The sequence below is a fragment of the Myxocyprinus asiaticus genome, chromosome 39 (assembly GCF_019703515.2).
Source record: "Myxocyprinus asiaticus isolate MX2 ecotype Aquarium Trade chromosome 39, UBuf_Myxa_2, whole genome shotgun sequence".
Lineage (NCBI taxonomy): Eukaryota > Metazoa > Chordata > Actinopteri > Cypriniformes > Catostomidae > Myxocyprinus > Myxocyprinus asiaticus.
Window position 1 is genome coordinate 30,715,744 of NC_059382.1, and position 20,959 is coordinate 30,736,702.

Consider the following 20,959-nt stretch of genomic DNA (forward strand, 5'->3'; position numbering starts at 1 on the left):
TGCAGTCTTTCACACTGTTTACCATACTTGCGCTCTTTCGCACTTTAAATCTTTCTTTTGTGCTTTCTGTCTTTTTTCGTGCTTTCACTCTTTTACGCCCTTTTGTACACTTTAATGCTTTGTAAGACTTTCTTTCTTCTACACTTACGCTTTATTTCATGCTATCTTACGCTTTCTTTCTTCACATACTTCACAACACCGTTTACCAGGCATGACATGGCAAGTTTCCACTGTCATGTGATTTTTTTTTTCTGCCTTCATGAAAGCTAAATGCTGATGTGATGTGACCAAATTAAAACCAGTCAGAACATATTTGATGTTAAAAGGAATATTATGTGTTAAATGCAAGTTTATTTCTATTGGCAGCGTCTGTGGCATGTTGTTGATTTCCACAGAAAATAATTTCAATGTATATCTCACTTTGTACAAACAAACCCCAAATATTTGTAAAAGTTATTCACTTGCAGTAGAAGTCTATGGGGCAAGTGTATAATGGTTGTGCATTTGTGTGTACACGTTTTTTTGTTTGAGTGGAAATGATTTCTTTTGCTAGTGGACAATATGCGACAGATCAGTGGAGTCAATAAAGCTTAATTTGAATTTTACTTGTAATATTCCTTAATATAAAGATTTGTGGTGCAGGATATTGGTGCGCTTTTAAAATTTCATTGTAGATGGGACTACATAGCATAATCTGTCAAAAAAAGAAGCCAAATTAGCTAAATGTTTGCCGTGTATTACTAGTGGCGGTCCCAGCCAGTAAAAATAAAAACTCAGGTTAACATGGTAGAGATCACTTGATGCTTTACTGCGTGTTAATGTATTAACTTCAGCTGCTAAGAAGAATCTAAAACTTTAATTTTGTGGGTTGTCAGTCACATATTAGTCATTTTTGTCTACATTTTGAGCATGGAAAACCAATGCAAAGAATAACCTTATGTCTGTTATAAAGATAGAAATGCCTGTTTCATTCTTGTTCTTATAGAATTTTAATATTGTTGACTTGGTCTCTTTATAGAGTTCAGCTCAGTTAACAGTATGTTATCTCTGTCTGTTTCTCTCTCTGAAGGTTTATATCCTTATATAAAGGACCCTGCCACACTCACAAAGTGCAGAGGCTAACTGAGTCTACCTCGTACACGTTTCGCATCCAGGCCTTTAACGAGGCGGGCGAGGGGCCCTTCTCCACTGTTTACACCTTCACCACCCCCCGCTCCCCGCCTGCACCCCTCAAAGGTAACAGATTAACCCATGTCATCTGGGAACATACTAGAATATTCAGTTTTTTGACAATATCTGTGTCTTTAAAGGAAAATGAATGGCTTAAATACAATTTAAGCTCTGTGGATCGCATTTATAGCATGCTGTCAATTACCTCCAAAAAATAACTTACACTTGTACCTCAGATTTTCAGAAAAATTCATTGACAGTTATGCAGTTATAATGGAAGCACGACAAGCATACACCGGTTCCATTGTAGCTGCTTTTCTGTAGATGTTTTTTTTTTTTTTTAATCTGAAGTACCAGACCAAATTATATTGTCTTAATCAACAGCATACCACCGATGTTGTCGAGAGAGCTTATATTGTATTTAATTTATATAGTCTAAGTTACTTTCTTACTCTTCATAGGGATGTAATTTATGCACATAAACATCGAAGCAATTGCACAGCTCTTATTATTTGCATATGTCAGCCGGTATTTCAGTTGATTTATCTATTAGCCTTGCTCTCAAACAGGAAATGAATTATTTTTAATTAAAACTGCATTAGCAAATGCAGGCATAACATCCTAGAGAACACACTTAGTGTTCCTCAGTTTGATACTGAAGCATGTTTGTCTCGATCTGTTCCCAGTTGTTTTAATTTGATCTTTTATGTGTTCTGTGTGTGTATATGTGTGTGTGTTCAGCTCCTCGCGTGGAGCGTGTGGACGATTCATGTGAGCTGAACTGGGAGACACTGCCACCTATGAAGGGAGATCCAGTCATCTACTGTTTGCAGTGCATGCAGGGAAATTCTGAGTTCAAACAGGTACGTACACCACACTGTCATCTGCATGTAAAAACTAGTACTGTCAATCGATTGAAATATTCAGTCAATTTAATTACTTGATGTCTTGATTGATTAATCGAATGAATTGCAATCAATTGCATATAATCATTATTTACTAAGAAAGCCCCCCCAAAAAATACACTATTAGAATATAATAATAAATAAAAAAATGTATATACTGTATAGTAAATATTATAATTCAGATAATTCAAATACATTATATCATATCCTTATATTGTGGCAGTAGACGTGTAAAGCATATACTGTAGACAATACGAAAAGTGGATTTAAAAGTCAAAATGTTGTTTGTTTTATTCCCATATCATTGAACATAACTCTGTTATTGCCGTCCGCGCTATTTTTAACTTTTGGTCTATGTAATCAAGCATCATACAGACATTTTTGGAACGTCTCACTTTGGTTGCATCGCTTCTCACTAGTTTTCAGCATCTCTAGTCATGAGCGCTATGTTTGTAGGATGCCAATGTATTAAGTTACATTTATTTTGAAATATCGAGATTCCTGCTTTCTGTTGTGCTCGGTCCATTCTGTGGACTGTGCTGTTTTAGCGAGGCGTGTGTGTTGCCTGTACAGCTTGACTCGTGCTGACTGCCCCCTACTGCCACAGAATTGCAAAAACAACAAGATGATACATGAAGCTTGAATTGCTCCGATGGTAGAAACAGTCCATGGAATCTACGTGCGGGTCCGGAGCATGATTAACTGCTTATTTTTTTAACGCATTATTTTTTAAATAATTTATCACACTAAATGTACTAAAATGTATTTATTGTTTAATCAACAGCTCTAGTAAAACACTACTGTAGAACTAAATTTTTGCATTTTCTGTTTCCTGTGCCATGCAAAACTTGCTGCCACAATTCCAGGGTGTTCCTGGTGGTTGTTAGGGTGTTGCTGTATGGCTTCTAGAGTGTTTTGGGCTGTTGCTTACTGGCGTAAGTCAAAAGAGCCTACCCCCAAGTCTAAATTATATACTATTCCCTAGATATGGTTTAGGTCACCTCCTTTGATGTAAGTCTTTTTTTTTTTTTCTGTCATCAGCCAGGTGAAAATTATAAGTCTGATTACTTCTCCTCTACAAGCCACGTGGTTCGAATGATCATTTATATCTGTCACACAAATGGTGTGTTTCAAATAACATACCAAAGTTGAATACATAGGGTTTGGGGTTTGTTCAAGTAAGTATTGCCAAACACCACTAATTCTGTAGAAAACTGCTCACTTAACTCTAAAAACTGATCTTTCTGCAGAATCTTTTGTTGTTTTTATTTATTAAAAAAAAAAAAAAAAAAAAGACGTTTGATATAATTTGTTAGATATATCTCAACTTCAATGCAGTGTCTCAACTGAAATGTTCCTTTTGACAAAGGGGCCAAAATGTCTAAAATTGAGTTAACCCTAACCCCATTTGTGTGCGAACACAAGTGAACAGAGGTCACGACTCTGGCAGATGGCAGTTGTTGGATCCAGCTGTTCGAATGAATACTATTACAGCGTAAAAGTGATCAAATGGACATTAGTGTATGGCTAAGTGACAGTTATTACACTTAATGTAAGAGCCAAATCAAATCTTGCCACTGAAACATGTCTTGTATTTGTATTTGTGGATGTTCTTTATGCTGTCATATGTTTTGATAATGGCTTTGATACTCACTGTTTGGGTGATAATCACCCTAAACAATGCAAGTTCTTCACTGTGAATGATGTTCCCCTCATTCCATTCCAAACCTGCTTACATTTTTCTTCACAACACAAACATTTTAAGAAGAATATCCCATAATGCTCTTTCCATTACAGTAAAATGGAATAGAAACTCTTGTTGTCAAGCTCCAATTGGACAATAAAGCACCATAAAAGTTACAAAGTAATCCATATGACTCTTGTCCTATATTTCAAGTCTTCTAAAGCCAAATGATAGCTTTATGTGAGAAAACATTTAAACACACTGTGATTGGTCACTAAATGCACGAGAACCAATGATGTTTGGCATTGATGTCAAACCTGGCGAAACACGTCATGAGGCTTCATGTTTAAATGTACACATGCATGAATAAAGTTTGAGAGCTGCGATGATGGCAGCTTCAGATTTGTCTTTTTTTGTTTGTTTGTCCTTTTTTTCCTCAGAAAACTACTTTTTTTTTTTTTTTTTGGTCCTTTTGGAATTTTCAGTGTAATTATCACCATCTGTTTTCGAAGCAAGTAAAAGAGAAACTCAGAGTGAGTACATGATGACAGACTTTAATTTTTTACTTTAAACTTTAATATGGAGTTCAGGTAAAGTGCTGACCAAGTTATCCATAGTAGTGGTGTTGAAGTCCTAATAGTGAATGTCACTAAAAATATCATAACACTCCGGAATGTCAGCCGGGACTCAGCAGAACTGTTTGTTTTAACTTGAAAGCACTCCGCCGTGAGCTGTCTGGAGTGACTGTAGAAATAAATGAAATAACTGTGTAATGGAAGGGTAAATCAGTCTCAGTTTGGATCTCTGACTCATCACTTCCTGTTGAGAGACTCTTTATATTTATATATCCATATTCTTCAGACACATTATATTGTATCTGCATTCGATCAATACTTTTCTCCTTTGATTTTATAACCAGAATTAATGCAATGGCAAATTTTGATCTATATAAATGTATTTTTTATTAAATTATCATATTACAACAAAACTATTGCAAATGTGCATTTTTAACCTCACAACCTGTCGGCCAAATTTGCTAATGACGTACATTTTTTTTGTTGTTTCTCATCAAGACCTATTATTTGCCTTTGAATATGATGCATGTGTCACACGGACTACTTTTATGATGTTTTGGGGCTTTTTAAAGTAATTCACTATCCACCAGACAGACCAATATACAGTATTCATAAAAAATTCTTGTTTTTTGTTCTGCATAAGAAAGTGTTTAAAACGACGTGAGAGTGTGTTAAATATGATCGAATTTAAATTTTTGGAAGAACTATTCCTTTAACAAAGTAATCCATGACTGATACATGCATTTTTATATTCGATTCAATAAAAAGAGCTCCAAGAAAAGCTGCTAAATGCAAAGTACAGCCAATGAGGGAAATGCAATAGAAGGTTGTCTAGTTTTTGTGTACTATTTCCTAGAACCAAGTCGTCTTATCTCATTATACTCAATTTAAACTGCAAACTCACAAATCGGCTTTAATTGATTTTTAATTTTTTTTTTCATGCATATGGCGGTAGTTTTTGCAGTGGCGCAGAAACAACAGTGCTGCAATCACTTGCCTAAACTATTTATATTATATACTAAATATAATTAAATTTGTATATTTATTTTTTTATTTATTTTTTGCTTTGATTTAGCTCAAATCTTTAACTGGGTTTCCCATCCACATATTTTTCATGTGCATTTTGGGATATCGGATAAATCTGCTAGATGGAACACCAAGATGCAAAAACCTCCAAATGCGCATAAAAACGTATACGCACGCTCAAGGTGGATACATTTTTTATTGGATAAGAAGTAGGGCTGTGAAATTTAATGTTTAATGTTAATTTCTTGATTAATGTTTTTTGTTTAACGTGTTAAATTGTTTTTACCCCATTAATAGAGTGTCCATTTTTCTGTACTTCCTGGGCCTTTACACGATAGGCGAAAGGTGTCCCGAGTTGTTCCTGGCAGGCTGCTCAGCCTTACATGCTCCAATTAGGCTGGGGGCAGTGTAAGAGCATCTGCTGCCTGCCAGGAACAAACCCAGGCACCTTTGTACAATGGGCAAAATTTCGCTAATGTTTTTCCTCACTTTCTGTGGCTAAAATTGGTATATACAATTTTTCAGGAGGTACATGCTCGACCCAACACATCCTCTCACAGAAACTGGTTGTGTGAAGCAGTGCACGCTTATTTATTGCACGCGCGCATGTCCCTGGCATAATAAACATGAGAGCGTATTTACTGTACGGAGAATTCACCCGCAAGCGGAAAACCAGGCATGCACGAGATACGGGCAAGCTGCTGTAATTTTTTGCATTGCGCAAAAACACTCACTGACTTTCATCTGAATCAGTTTTAAAAGCGAAACTGCCCAAGAGAGAACCAGCGTGTGCACGATAGAAATTGAAGGACCCGTTCAGCAAGTTGCAGACAGGTGTACTTAAAGACACTGAACAAGAACCAGAGAAAATAATAGTTTTGAGATTTTAAACTTCATCGTTCAATATGTTTTATATCTGTTTATATAATGTCTAATAATGCATTGGCAATGTGCACTTAAGTTTCTCTTGCCAATAAAGTTTTATATGAAATGAATCTACCCATTTGATCCTATTATTAAAAAAAACCTGGAAAACGCCTGTTTTCAATAATACATGTTCAATAATTTTATGGCATGTATACATATACTTTCATCAAAGATTAATACCTGTAAAAATGTGTCTAATAAACACACACACACAAAAAAAAAACGTACATATTTAAATATTTTAAATGATAACTACTCAATTTCTTGCAAGTTCTAACAAAGTATAAAGTAAATAATATTAATGCTGATTTTTTTAAGGTTTGTTGATATGTATTATGCACCAAAATTTAATTGCAATTAATCACAGAAAACTGTGCGATTTAATTAGTAAATAATGTTTATTGATTCTCAGGCCTAATAAGAAGAAATGTGCATAAACTATGATGGAAACACATTTACCAAATAAACTCCTATTGAATTTATTAGGAATACAAGATTCACATCTAAAAAGTCATGCGTCTGAATAATTCGTTCATAACTGGACTAACCTGCTGACCAATCATCGCATCTGAAATTTTGTTCTGGTCATCCTGAAATAACAGTGTCCTGAAAATTCAAAGCACAGAGTTTACAGAGCAAATAAGTCGAATGCAAACTTGAACTGTGCCGAAGAACTGGTTTATTGACAATTTTGAAAATATCTTGGAGATCCGCATGGTGAAGTCATAAGAATGGATTAACACACACCACATAGTGCTCCCAGAACAGTGTGATACGTTGTTGCTCCCAGACATGAGACAAAGTTCTTGACAGTATTTTATAAATAAAAGTCACAGTGGCTGCAATTTATCTGGTAGTGACGATTTTGTTCTTTTGAACACATGGTACAGAAATTCTGCTTCTTTGCGCAGTTTTTGCGACACTATGGTTTTTCGCATAAATTAAATTCGCAACTTCGCAAATACTCCTGCACAATCTAGTCCTGTAGGACTCTACTTAAAACAGTGTCCTCTGTAAACGGTCAGAAATTTGAGGCGACCTGGGACAAAAATGCCACCAAAAGTGATCAAAATGCCCCTAAAATTAAAAATGTGGGTGCAAAAATTGCACCTATAGTGATTTGTCTTTTTTTATATAGTTTTAAATATTCTATTCTAAGCCTAGTTATAGACATTATAACATAAAATATAACTTGATTTTGATATAATTGAATGTATAGAAGGAAAAATATTCTTAAATTAAATTAAATTAAGATTAGAACTGATTTTTATAAAAAAATACAATTTGTATTTATTTAAAAAAAAAAATTAAAAAAATCACTCAAACATTTAAAATGCCCCTGAAAATCAAATCTGGTTTTGTACAGTATGACACTGCCTCAGTGTAAAACAAGTTGCATGTTTCTTCTCACACTTTGTTTTAGCATACTTGTCAAACATATCAATTCATTTCATCGATGATACAATAAAGTTATTCTAAAAGAATACTCTTAAAAACAAATGCAATGTGTGACCGCTGTGTTCTCTCGCTTTTTGTCTCAAATCTTCTCAGATCTACAAGGGCTCGGCCACCTCCTTCCATCTCCCCAACTTGAGCTCGTCCACGGAGTACCGTTTCCGTGTCTGCGCCATCCGCCAGTGCCAGGATGCTCCTGAAATCATCGGCCCCTACAGCCCCACCGTCATCCTGCTCCCTTCTCGTGTCGACACGCCTGCGGCCTCCAGTGCCACCGGGTCCAAAGCTGCCGATGTCCAGAAGCCAAAACGCAGCCTTACGGACGAGCAGTTCTCTTTCCTTATCATCACCCTGTTGGCTGTGACCTCCATCCTCATTGCGGTCGCCATCCAGTACTTTGTGATCGAATGAGCCGTGGCGCTCTGAGGCTGCATAAAGTTGTCCGAACAAATGTTTTCTGTTGATTGTTTGTTTTTGTTTATATTTTGTAATGGCACCAGCGTCAAGGAGCCGTGCGAAGGGAAAGATTGCGAAAAGAAAGTTGTAGAATTACTTCACCTACTCTATCGTTCTATCTTTCTCGCTCTTCGCTATCCGTTCTTTCTCTCTAAGCATGCTGTCGAAAAGATGTTGTTGGAGTCGGAGGGCGATTTATTGAAGGATCAGCAGTGAAGCTTAACGCTCATCACATACTCGTACCACTTTCATTTATTTGTGTAGCTGTAGTCTTTATGTTATTTATATGTATAATTTTAGTTGTAAACTGTCCAGTGTGAGTTTCTATCAGTGCTCCAAAGCTAGCTCGGTGGCCGCTCACCGGTTTGCTATCTTGGGCCTGGGACTGAGGGCCAGTGACTACGCTGTCGGAGAAGGGGCGTCTCTTTCCCGTAAACACATGGGAGAAGGCCCTCCGGGGGTCCCGGGCGATCCCTGGGAGATGAAGCCTACGACGCAAGGAAGGCAAGGCGAGACAGATACTGCTCGAATTAGTGAACGCTGATTTAGCACTTTCCTCAAAACTTTTTTTGATGTTCAGAATGTGTAAAGGATGCAAAAATAACTAGAGAAATGTTAGTATATTTTTGTACAGTATGACACGAGGACCTGTTCATTGAGATTCTGGCTTAGTGTGGGGGAGTAAGACTATGAATACCAAACTAACTCAGCTTAATAGTTATTTTTACTATCATGTACATATACTGTAGCTTGTTTTTACAATCAAGCAGCTGCTTAGCTCCAAAATGTTGTCATTCAGCACAAACAATGTACGCTTCTCAGAAACCTTTCCGTCAGTCGTTATCTTTGCACCTTAGTGAGAAGAGAAAAAAAATACTTATTGAATGCGTCTTGATCTTGTGATGCGTTTTATGGAATATGTTCTCCAGTTGTGCAAGCCCTCCTTGTGTTTTGGCTGTTTTAAAAATGTAGTACCACAAAATTTGTTCGAGGAATGGTTTATTCAAACAGTAATCATTTTTTCAGAAGTCATAGTATTTTCTTAATTTCTCTGAATATTTTTTCTTTTTTGTTCTTTAGTTTTAGAAACCAAATTTGCGCATTGTGTTAGCCTTTATTTTTAGCAATATTACTTTCTGATGTAATCGCGAGAGTATTGAATATATGACTAAATATTAATTATCAGATATCTTTCATTTTTCTTTCGAATCACAAATCTGAACTTTATTTTTTTATATGAAAAAGAAAAACTTTAAGTTGTGTCCAGCAGAGAAATTAAGAAAAGCGCAAGAACTGAAAATGCAAACAGCAGTAATGAATTCTGTTAATCCTACATGTACTTCCTGTGAGTTGAAATGTTTGCCTTTTTCTCTATATGTTAAAGTCTCGTGACTGATTGCCAGTGCTGCATGATGGCAGTGTGACAATGTGGTCGTAGGGTTTCGTGTTGTGGTTGGTTATGGGCATATGAGTGCTGTCACAAGGTACCTTGCAAGAAGTCTTTAATGAAAATGAATTATATGATTTGGTCTAATAGATATTCTGCAAATGTCTTCTGTTTGTCATGTCTCAAATTCCTATTTTTGATAGTGATAAAATGTAATTGCAAAGTGTGCCATTTTAACATCTCCCCACCATAGTAGGCTTCTACGGTTGGTTCATGGGAGAAAGACAAACTACAGAAAATCAATAAAATATGCACAAAAAATTAGACCATTTTTATGTAATTTTAATGTTTGCAGTTACCTCATACACTGTACATTCCAAAAAAAAAAAAAAAAAAAATTTGTTATAGTATACATAATACCAGACATATCACTTTAAAAATGTTCGTTATCAGATAGGAAATGTATAATCATATATATGTATCAAAAGTGTGTCTGTATAGTCATGATATCTACAGACGGATCCATGCACAATAAAAGATTTATTATTCTTAATTGTCTTGAAAATGTTTTGCTGCATGATGAGATATCCACCAAGTCTTTGCAGTATTTTAGTGCTTTTAAATGTTTTGATAAGTTTTCAACCAAATGTTTAGAGTAGGATTTTGAACATGGGGTAAAAAAAAATGTGTTGTCTTTTCTTGAAAGCTCCTCTCACATTTGGAGTATCTCAGTGTACGATAAAGTAAGGTAAAGTGGTGTATTTTCATTAAGGGGAAATGTAGTTTGTCACCTCCAAGCTTTCTATGTAACACAAAAAAGACAAAGAAAAAGACACCAAGGTCATTGAGTTCAAGGTGAGCACACAGTGGCTAACACCAGATGGATTGTGCATCAAATTAGATTATTCTTTAGCACCTGTGTCAAACGTTAAAGCATTTTCCAAAGACATTATGATTATTTCAATTTATTTTCATGATTTAACACTCATGGCAAACCAGAAGCAAGCTCCGGCAACAGTGTATGAACAGATTTGATGTTGCCAATCTTTTAAAAGACTCTTAGAATAATCCTAATTATATTCTTTTGGGTTTTGGTCATATTTCTGATTAAATTATAATTTATTTATTTTTATTTTTATTTTTTTTTTTCAAGCTTCAAGGTAAAGCACCACCAAGTGCAATTGCAAAAATAATCAGATTTGACATTTTCTGAAGAATGTGAATTATTGCTTGACTGTGCAAAACTTGTCGCCGCCATTGTGCTAAGATGTTCTGGGTGGTTCTTAGGTGGTTACTTGCTGGCCAAAGTCAAAAGAGCCCACACCCCAATTCTCGGGACCAGAAGATATTCCTTCAATGTAAATTTATGGAATGTATTCACCTGTTTTACCATCTGCCATTTGAAAATCATCTGATTATTTAGAAAAGTATTGGCTGACCTCTCCTAAACTTGCCCCATGAATTTAGGCATCATTCATTTCCATAGCACATACATGTGGAATAAGTTACACTCTGAACTTTAATACTTAGGAATGGGGGTTTGTCTAAATTCCTAACCTATGCCTTAGCAAGCACCACTAATAAATGCTCCTAACAGGTTTTCCAAACACTTGTATTGCCATTTATGCCCCACTTTTGTTTGGACACACAGTTAGTCCCGTCCTAAACTGACACCATTGGAAAGAAGTTGACATGTCAGACTGCTTAAACAAAGCAATATTTTAGAAGTGCAGCAGAATTAAAACTATTTGCAAGTCAACCCACAAATGGCTTACTTAGTTATCTGCTAATTAAATTGAGATAGGAGAAAGTACTTTAATATTGGATAAATTACATGCCTTACCTTCATGTATCTGTGTTCTGGATCACAATGATGAGCATCAACAAGAATTGTGTAGACAACCAATGAACCATTTATTACATGAATCAAGAGCTCTGTGTTCATTCAGATGCACACATCAAATGCCCCACCTTTTGCCTCAGTCCCTATCCTGTCTCCACCTCTTGTGAAATCACTATTTAAATAAGAACAGGACTAAGTGATGTTTGCACGTACACATCCTAGAGTAGAGGAGAGGTAAAGATCTGTCTCAGAGGAAGAGAAACAGATGCTACTTCAACAAGCCTAATCTTTTCTTCTAATGCTCCATGTCTTTGATCCTTGTGGACCTTGTTGGAAGTTTTTGCTGTCTTATTGCAAATTAATTGTCAGCTAAGCAGTCACCTCAATTGACTTTTTCTTGCTCAAATTCTTGCAGACATCTTGTATCTTCATCTTTCGTGCCCCAATCCTAATCTCTTAGACCTTTCCTACTACAAGGCACCAGTAGACTTCTGTCAAAATGGAGGAGTTTATGAAGGACCACCATTGCAGAGACTCACTCTTCCCAAACTCCACCCTCATTTCCGTCACCATCATCTGCCTCCTGCTCTTTGTTATTGGAGTGTCCGTCAACAATATGACCATACTTATCATCCAACAGTTCAAGGACATGAAGACCACCACCAAACGCTATCTCTCTAGTATGGCCATCTCAGACCTGGACATCTTCCTCAGCCTCCCCTTTGACCTCTACTGCCTCTGGAAATACGTACCTTGGGTCTTCAGGGAGCTGGTGTGCTGTCTTTCGCACTACATCAATGAATGTTGCACCAGAGCCACAGTCCTCCACATCACGGTGCTGAGGATGGAGCGTTAACTGGGCATCTGCTTCCCATTTAAAGCCAAGGCTGCCATCACCAAGTGGAGGGTCAAGTATGTCATCCTGGCACTGCTTTCTCATGTATGTGCTGTTCTTTTTATGGAGAGTTGTGCTATTAAATTTGTGAGCAATGCAGGTCTCTGATTTATGCACTGGAGCAGAGCATAGAGAACAAGTGTTGAGAGCAACTGGTTGTCTTCATCTGACCGGGGGGGTCACCCTTGATAATTTGTGCCAGAAGTTTCTGGGGGAGCAGAAGGAAAATTCACTAGCCTTGTGTACATTTTCTATCGATCATGGCAGCAAATAATGGATGGAGAAATTATGGAGAAGAGCGTTATAACCTGGCATACAGTTGTGCTCAAAAGTTTTCATACCCTTGGACCCCTCTCCAAACATAGCGCATATGGTTGTGACCATAAAGCTCTATTTTGGTCTCGTCACTCCAAATTACAGTGTGCCAGAAGCTGTGAGGCATGTCAAGGTGTTATTGGGCATATTGTAACCGGGCTTTTTTGTGGCATTGGTGCAGTAAAGGCTTCTTTCTGGCAACTCGACCATGCAGCTCATTTTTGTTCAAGTACCGTCGTATTGTGCTCCTTGAAACAACCACACCGTCTTTTTCCAGAGCAGCCTGTATTTCTTCTGAGGTTACCTGTGGGTTTTTCTTTGTATCACGAACAATTCTTCTGGCAGTTGTGGCTGAAATCTTTCTTGGTCTACCTGACCTTGGCTTGGTATCAAGAGATCCCTGAATTTTCCACTTCTTAATAAGTGATTGAACAGTACTGACTGGCATTTTCAAGGCTTTTGATATCTTTTTATATCCTTTTCCATCTTTATAAAGTTCCATTACCTTGTTATGCAGGTCTTTTGACAGTTCTTTTCTGCTCCCCATGGCTCAGTATCTAGCCTGCTCAGTGCATCCACGTGAGAGCTAACAAACTCATTAACTGTTTATACACAGACATTAATTGCAATTTAAAAAGCCACAGGTGTGGGAAATTAACCTTTAATTGCCATTTAAACCTGTGTGTGTCACCTTGTGTGTCTGTAACAAGGCCAAACATTCAAGGGTATGTAAACTTTTGATCAGGGCCATTTGGGTGATTTCTGTTATCATTATGATTTAAAAAGGAGCCAAACAACTATGTGATAATAAATGGCTTCATATGATCACTATCCTTAAATACAAGACATTTGTTTTGCATGATCAGTCATATTTTCTAAATCAATGCCAAACTTTCACAATTTCTGCCAGGGTATGCAAACTTTTGAGCACAACTGTATATCCAGGTGCGTGGTGTGGTCAAGCGCACATGTTAAAGAGGTTAAAAAGACGATTCAGGTATCTGGATCACAGAAGTGGAATGATGCTGTACAGTCTTGCAGAGTGAGCCAGATCGCGGTGGTTTGCTCCATCTTCCGCTATATAGCGTTCAGGTCCGGCAAGCAAAATCGAAATTGCGTTCAGCACAGATTAGGTGGCCATGTTTGCACGGTCGCCTGATCTGAATAATTTCTTTAGTGAATCGGTGCAAAACCATTGCAAACAGCTCTTTTACCAACCAAGATTTATTCTTAGTGAAATCCCCACTCAGTGCTAAAATCATATTGTTATATATACTACTATAATGAATTCAGAATATAGATGAAAGTTGCCAAAATGGAGTTTATTTCCATTGTAACTGTGGCTGGTTTATTAACAGTTCATTAAACGGACACTGTATGCATACTTAGGGCTTTTGTAATTCATATTCACATCTTCAAAATTTTAATCTTGCATTTACATATATGATGACTTTACTGACTATGTTTTAAAGTAATCATAAACTATACTAGTCCAAACACGCCCAAGCAGTATGAGCATGCATGCAGAAGAGAGAGATTTTGGCTATTTTAGATGGCCTTTTTGAAATATTTTTGGGGATATATTTAATATTAAGAATACATTTATTGAAAAGACGTTAGTTTATATATGCTACTGTATACAACGCTTGTTTTGATTTCTATGCTGATAATTACCACACATTTAATTAATCGCTTATTTTGATTGAGGCAAGTCCCTTATTTTAAGCTTGTTTTCCCAGACCAGGTTCGTTCTTTTTTTTTTTTTAAAGGTCTGGTAACACAGCAACTGCTATATCGCCCACCCTTAGCACTGACTACAATGAAAAAAATAAAATAATGTATTAACCACTCTTTAATTTCGTTCTAACTGGTTACCAATCAGAAACGAGGGAGCGGTACTCTGGAACTGAAACAGAAAAATACAGTTTCTGCTAAGAACGTTCCGAAATGGAAAAACATTTTATTTTTAGTCCCTGCTTAAGACAACCACACTTACTGTACATTTTATAGATACACCCCCAAAGCAGCAGACCGCTGGATGTTTGGCCGGTATTGAGCACATTTATTTTTTCTGTGCCAGACACGTATGGTCATGCTTTCATCAGGAGCTGGTTTAGTTGGTTTTGTGTAGCCCACCCTGAAGAGGTAATTTGATTAAAAGGTTAGCAAGGGGAAGAATTTGTAGACTGAGATTGACTTCTCTCTATCTTCTCCTAGCTGTTGTTGTGTTGGTCTTTGCCATCGGTTGACTGCCCCACCACATTGGTCAATTCCTCTTCACACATGTGGATGACTACCACTCTGTGTGCCTCAGTCAGGACTTCAACGTGGCCTCAGTGGTGCTGTACTACTGTGTGTATTATTGTATTATCATGAACGGTTGAAACATAGGTAGTTATCCATTTCATATTTTAGGGTGGGAATGGGGACATGCCAAAATCACCTAGTGATGGTGGTGGTTCCCCCACCTCCAAAATCACGAACGAGGCGAGTGTCACGGCTTACTCTTCGCTATCAATCACTACCATTATGGCTGTCAACCTCTATCTCAGGTTATGAAAAATATAAGAAAATAGGGGTATTTTGTGGTCCGAGCATTTGGGCTGGAGGAAGAAGCTAAAGGTAAAAAAGAAGGAAAAAATTAAAACTTAATTGTATGGAGCCAGACAGCTACGGTTATCTGTCACTATTCCCCACCTTAAAGACACAGGTCACCCAAAAATGAAAATTCTCACATGATTTACTCACCCTCCTGGCATCCCAGATGTGTATGACTTTCTTTCTTCTACAGAACACAAATTAAGATTTTTAGAAGAATATTTCAGCTCTGAAGGTCCTCACAATGCAAGTGAATGGGTGCCAAAATTTTGAAGCTCCAAAATCTACAGAAACGGAGCAAAAAAATAATACTTATGACTGCAGTGGTTAAATCCATGTGTTCAGACACAATATAACAGATTTAAGTAATTTTTTTTGTCATAAATTCTCCTCCCTGCCCAGTAGGGCGCAATAGGCACGAAGAATGTGAATCACCAAAAACAGAAGAAGGAGAAAGTGAAAGTGGAGTAAAAATTACATAAATATTGATCTGTTTCTCACCCACACCTATCATATCACTTCAGAAGATATGGATTTAACCACCAGAGTCGTCTGGAGTACTTTTTATGTTGCCCTTATGTGGGTTTTGGAGCTTCAAAATTTTGCCACCCATTCACTTGCATTGTGACGACCTACAGAACTGAAATATTCTTCTAAAAATCTAACACTAACAAATATAACCTTCTTGTAACATTCCACCCATAAATCCAAATGTTACAATTTAAAAGTAAATGCCCATTGGTCTTAAGGGGGGCATCCATCTTCCCCTGCTCTTTGGTTACCTTTTCCGACAGATATTATTAAATTCGGTTTGTCCTCTTGTGTGAAAAGGACAATTAGAATTACACCTGTTAGTAAATACAGTTGTCATTCCCAAACGCTGACTCTGTGAATGTAAAGTGCATCCGGAAAGTATTCACAGCGCTTCACTTTTTCCACATTTTGTTATGTTACAGCCTTATTCCAAAATGGATTAAATTCATTATTTTCCTCAAAATTCTGCAAACAATACCCCATAATGACAACGTGAAAGAAGTTTGTTTGAAATCTTTGCAAATTTATTAAAAATAAAAACTGAAAAAAATCACATGTACATAAGCATTCACAGCCTTTGCCATGACACTCAAAATTGAGCTCAGGTGCATCCTGTTTCCACTGATCATCCTTGAGATGTTTCTACAACTTGACTGGAGTCCACCTGTGGTAAATTCAGTTGACTGGACATGATTTGGAAAGGCACACACTTGTCTATATAAGGTCCCACAGTTAACAGTGCATGTCAGAGCACAAACCAAGCCATGAAGTCCAAGGAATTGTCTGTAGACCTCAGAGACAGGATTGTATTGAGGCACAGATCTGGGGAAGGGTACAGAAAAATTTCTGCAGCATTGAAGGTCCCAATGAGCACAGTGGCCTCCATCATCCGTAAATGGAAGAAGGCTGGAACCACCAGGACTCTTCCTAGAGCTGGCCGCCTGGCCAAACTGAGTGATCGGGGGAGAAGGGCCTTAGTCAGGGAGGTGACCAAGAACCTGATGGTCACTCTGACAGAGCTCCAGCATTTCTCTGTGGAGAGAGGAGAACCTTCCAGAAGAACAACCATCTCTGCAGCACTCCACCAATCGGGCCTGTATGGTAAAGTGGCCAGACGGGAGCCACTCCTCAGTAAAAGGCACATGACAGCCCACCTGGAGTTTGCCAAAAGGCACCTGAAGGACTCTCAGACCATGAGAAATAAAGATTGAACTCTTTGGCCTGAATGGCAAGCGTCATGTCTGGAGGAAACCAGGCACCACTCATCACCTGGCCAATACCATCCCTACAGTGAAGCATGGTGGTGGCAGCATCATGCTGTGGGGATGTTTTTCTGCGGCAGGAACTGGGAGACTAGTCAGGATCGAGGGAAAGATGAATGCAGCAATGTACAGAGACATCCTTGATGAAAACCTGCTCCAGAGCGCTCTGGACCTCAGACTGGGGCGAAGGTTCATCTTCCAACAGGACAACGACCCTAAGCACACAGCCAAGATAACAAAGGAGTGGCTCCGGGACAACTCTGTGAATGTGCTAAAGTGGCCCAGCCAGAGCCCAGACTTGAACCCGATTGAACATCTCAGGAGAGATCTGAAAATGGCTGTGCACCGACGCTCCCCATCCAACCTGACGGAGCTTGAGAGGTCCTGCAAAGGAGAATGGGAGAAACTGCCCAAAAATAGGTGTGCCTAGCTTGTAGCATCATACTCAAAAAGACTTGAGGCTGTAATTGGTGCCAAAGGTGCTTCAACAAAGTATTGAGCAAAGGCTGTGAATACTTATGTACATATGATTTGTTTTTCGTTTTTATTTTTAATAAATTTGCAAAGATTTCATACAAACTTCTTTCACGTTGTCATTATGGGGTATTGTTTGTATAGTTTTGAGGAAAATAATGAATTTAATCCATTTTGGAATAAGGCTGTAACATAACAAAATGTGGAAAAAGTGAAGCACTGTGAATACTTTCCGGATGCACTGTAGCCTTTGAGTACCAAGTTTTAGATGAGTGTGGGAACCTGAGTGAAAAGAAGAAAATGTCAATCGTGTGGGCTTATTTTATAATTGGTGAGATGGAAATCCATATACAGTACATGTTAACTGGCCCACACGGGGGTTGATAATATTGTATATAGTGATATGATTATTGAATTACAAATGCAGTTATCATTATTAATATTAATGTTAATTGTATTATATAATATAATATTAATATTAATTAATATGATTAATTACTGCATAATTGAATTGGGAGGCAGATGTGAATTTACTGAAATTAACAACTATAAAATCTGTAAACAGTATTCTATGTAAGGCTATGACAATAGGATTTCTTAACTGATGTTTCTCTTTCATCAGGATCTTAATTATTGAATTTACTTTTGCCATTAAAGGGAAAACTCATTGCTTTATCCTTAACTCATGGGGGTCTTTTTAAATTCTCCTTTGTACTTGCCCTTATGATAATTTACCACAGTTCTTGCATAGTATCCAGAGTTTAACTGTGTTATTAGTAAGAACATGATCACAGGTAAAAACCATGCTCCTTATTACCACGTGCAATTATGGTTTCTAAAAAACAAACTATGGAATTTAAAATGAAGAAAAACTATATTCATGTAGAGACTATTAAAAAAATGCCATAAAAATGCCATTCCCCTAATGTACAATATTTAGTATAATTATAATTAAACTAACATATATTTCAAATAGTTCTGCCAAAACACAATAGTTTCAACAGTTAGTGTTACTACCTGCAATTCAATAAGAATGGTGATGTGTGGATTGAAAAGAATGTAGCCTAATAAACATTGTGAATGACACAAGGTTTTCCTGTTTACCTCATAATTGCTGTTTATAATGTCAGGGCAGTTTAATCTGGTTTCAACGAGCTTTGCACAGAGCCTTTAAGGTTTTCATATATTGCGCTGTGCTTACCACGGTTCCAGAGATATCAGATATCAGAAGGGCTTTGACGGGACTGCGCGGTGCCAGCACAGAGCAGTTTCGTCAGCGCTGTGCGGGAGGGCCGGACCCGCTCTGCTCTCGTGCTGCGCGATTTAATCAGGTAGCAGCGTTTCATCGAACTTTTGGAGTATTTGGTGTTTTCCATGCTCTGCAGTTAATGGCAGTGCTTAATAAATGCAGTAAGAGTGGGGCAGCTGACCGGCCCAATGCTCGACTGGCCCACCGGGAAAATGCCCGGTGTGCCAGATGGCCAGTCCATCACTGTACCACAGTAAACAGTTTTTGACCCATCCCACATTTAATTTAAGTATGAACAAAAATTGTGCATACAGTGTAAAATTACATCAGTACAGAACAGCAATTCTCTTACAATGGAAGTTAATGGGGCATTATGAAGGTAAACATGAAATTAGAATTATAAGATCATTTATAACTTTATCTGTGCAAAGTTATATCCAATATATCCAATGTAAAACCATTAAACCTGGTAACATTCACACATAACGCACAATGATACACAGCTCAGCTACCAGAGAGGGACTGTTTACATAGAGAAAAATCCACCCACAGAAATCACGTTGGTAAAGCATACGTGCATCCGCCTAGAACAGTCCCATTGCCAAATAGACAATTTAGACAATTCTACAGCTCAAATATATATATATATATATATATATATATATATATATATATATATATATATATAAATTTAATTTAATAGGAATGTAAGAAACTCTTACATCAGAAAAAGATCTTGTTTGCTCTGATATTTCCTGCCAAACTGAGAATAGTAACGAAGGTCGGTCGCAAAGTATTCACATGTCCAAATCTGGCAATGTCTTTTATAGAATCAATGACTGAGTAAACCATTGTATGTTTCTCATGTGAGTGGGCCTGACTCGCTGTACTAACTCTTGTGGATGCTGGGCGACATTTTGGATTTTTTGCGTTGGCTCCGCCGTGCGGCTGGAGCTTGTTTTGTGAATAACACTTTTCATTAAAGAAACTTTTGTATTGATAAAATTTTACTTTTGCATTGAAGTTCCCGGACAGATTGAGAGTGGACACTACGGATGACCGCAAAATATCTACATGCTGCTCACACAAAGGATGTCTTTTATAAAGTTGGCGGATTATGTAAGTCATGGTATATACTTTTATGCAGCCTCCGAGTGAATTGACTCGATCATCCGGGGAACCGGGATGCCGGTTTTGTTTCTTTTTGTATTGGTTCCGCCTAGCGGCTGGAGCTTGTTCTGTTGAATAACATTCCTTTGGAACAGCTGTGGATTAATCTGTTTGTTCTTCAAGCTTATTCCTCCTGCTGGCTATAGTTTGTTTTGAGTTTTTTTTTTACGGGACATTGGAATGATTACGTCATCCGCTGAACTCATAACAGCCGGCTAACTAAATATTTGTTTGTCTGTCCGAGGAATCTGAATGGTTTTATACACTATATTGCCAAAAGTATTCGCTCATCTGCCTTTAGACGCATATGAACTTAAGTGACATCCCATTCTTAATCCATAGGGTTTAATATGATGTCGGCCCACCCTTTGCAGCTATAACAGCTTCAACTCTTCTGGGAAGGCTTTCCACAAGGTTTAGGAGTGTGTTTATGGGAATTTTTTACCATTCTTCCAGAAGCGCATTTGTGAGGTCAGACACTGATGTTGGACGAGAAGGCCTGGCTCGCAGTCTTCGCTCTAATTCATCCCAAAGGTGCTCTATCAGGTTGAGGTCAGGACTCTGTACAGGCCAGTCAAGTTCTTCCACACCAAACTCGCTCATCCATGTCTTTATGGACCTTGCTTTGTGCACTGGTGCGCAGTCATGTTGGAACAGGAAGGGGCCATCCCCAAACTGTTCCCACAAAGTTGGGAGCATGGAATTGTCCAAAATCTCTTGGTATGCTGAAGCATTCAGAGTTCCTTTCACTGGAACTAAGGGGCCAAGCCCAGTTCCTGAAAAACAACCCCACACCATAATCCCCCCTCCACCAAACTTCACTGTTGGCACAATGCAGTCAGACAAGTACCGTTCTCCTGGCAACCGCCAAACCCAGACTCGTCCATCAGATTGCCAGATGGAGAAACGTGATTAGTCACTCCAGAGAACGTGTCTCCATTGCTCTAGAGTCCAGTGGCGGCGTGCTTTACACCACTGCATCCGATGCTTTGCATTGCACTTGGTGATGTATGGCTTGGATGCAGCTGCTCGGC

General features: G+C 38.0%; 1 protein-coding gene across 1 annotated transcript in view; it reads left to right on the plus strand.

Moving 5' to 3' along the window:
• The window catches only part of LOC127430325 (fibronectin type-III domain-containing protein 3a-like), a 125,042-nt gene extending 114,904 nt beyond the window's left edge, over positions 1 to 10,138 (plus strand). Inside the window, 3 exon segments of the mRNA XM_051680055.1 lie at positions 1,070 to 1,236; positions 1,912 to 2,033; positions 7,839 to 10,138. Of these exon segments, the coding sequence (XP_051536015.1) occupies positions 1,070 to 1,236; positions 1,912 to 2,033; positions 7,839 to 8,153 (604 nt within the window). The 3' untranslated portion in view covers positions 8,154 to 10,138.
• Positions 10,139 to 20,959: the final 10,821 nt, after the last annotated feature.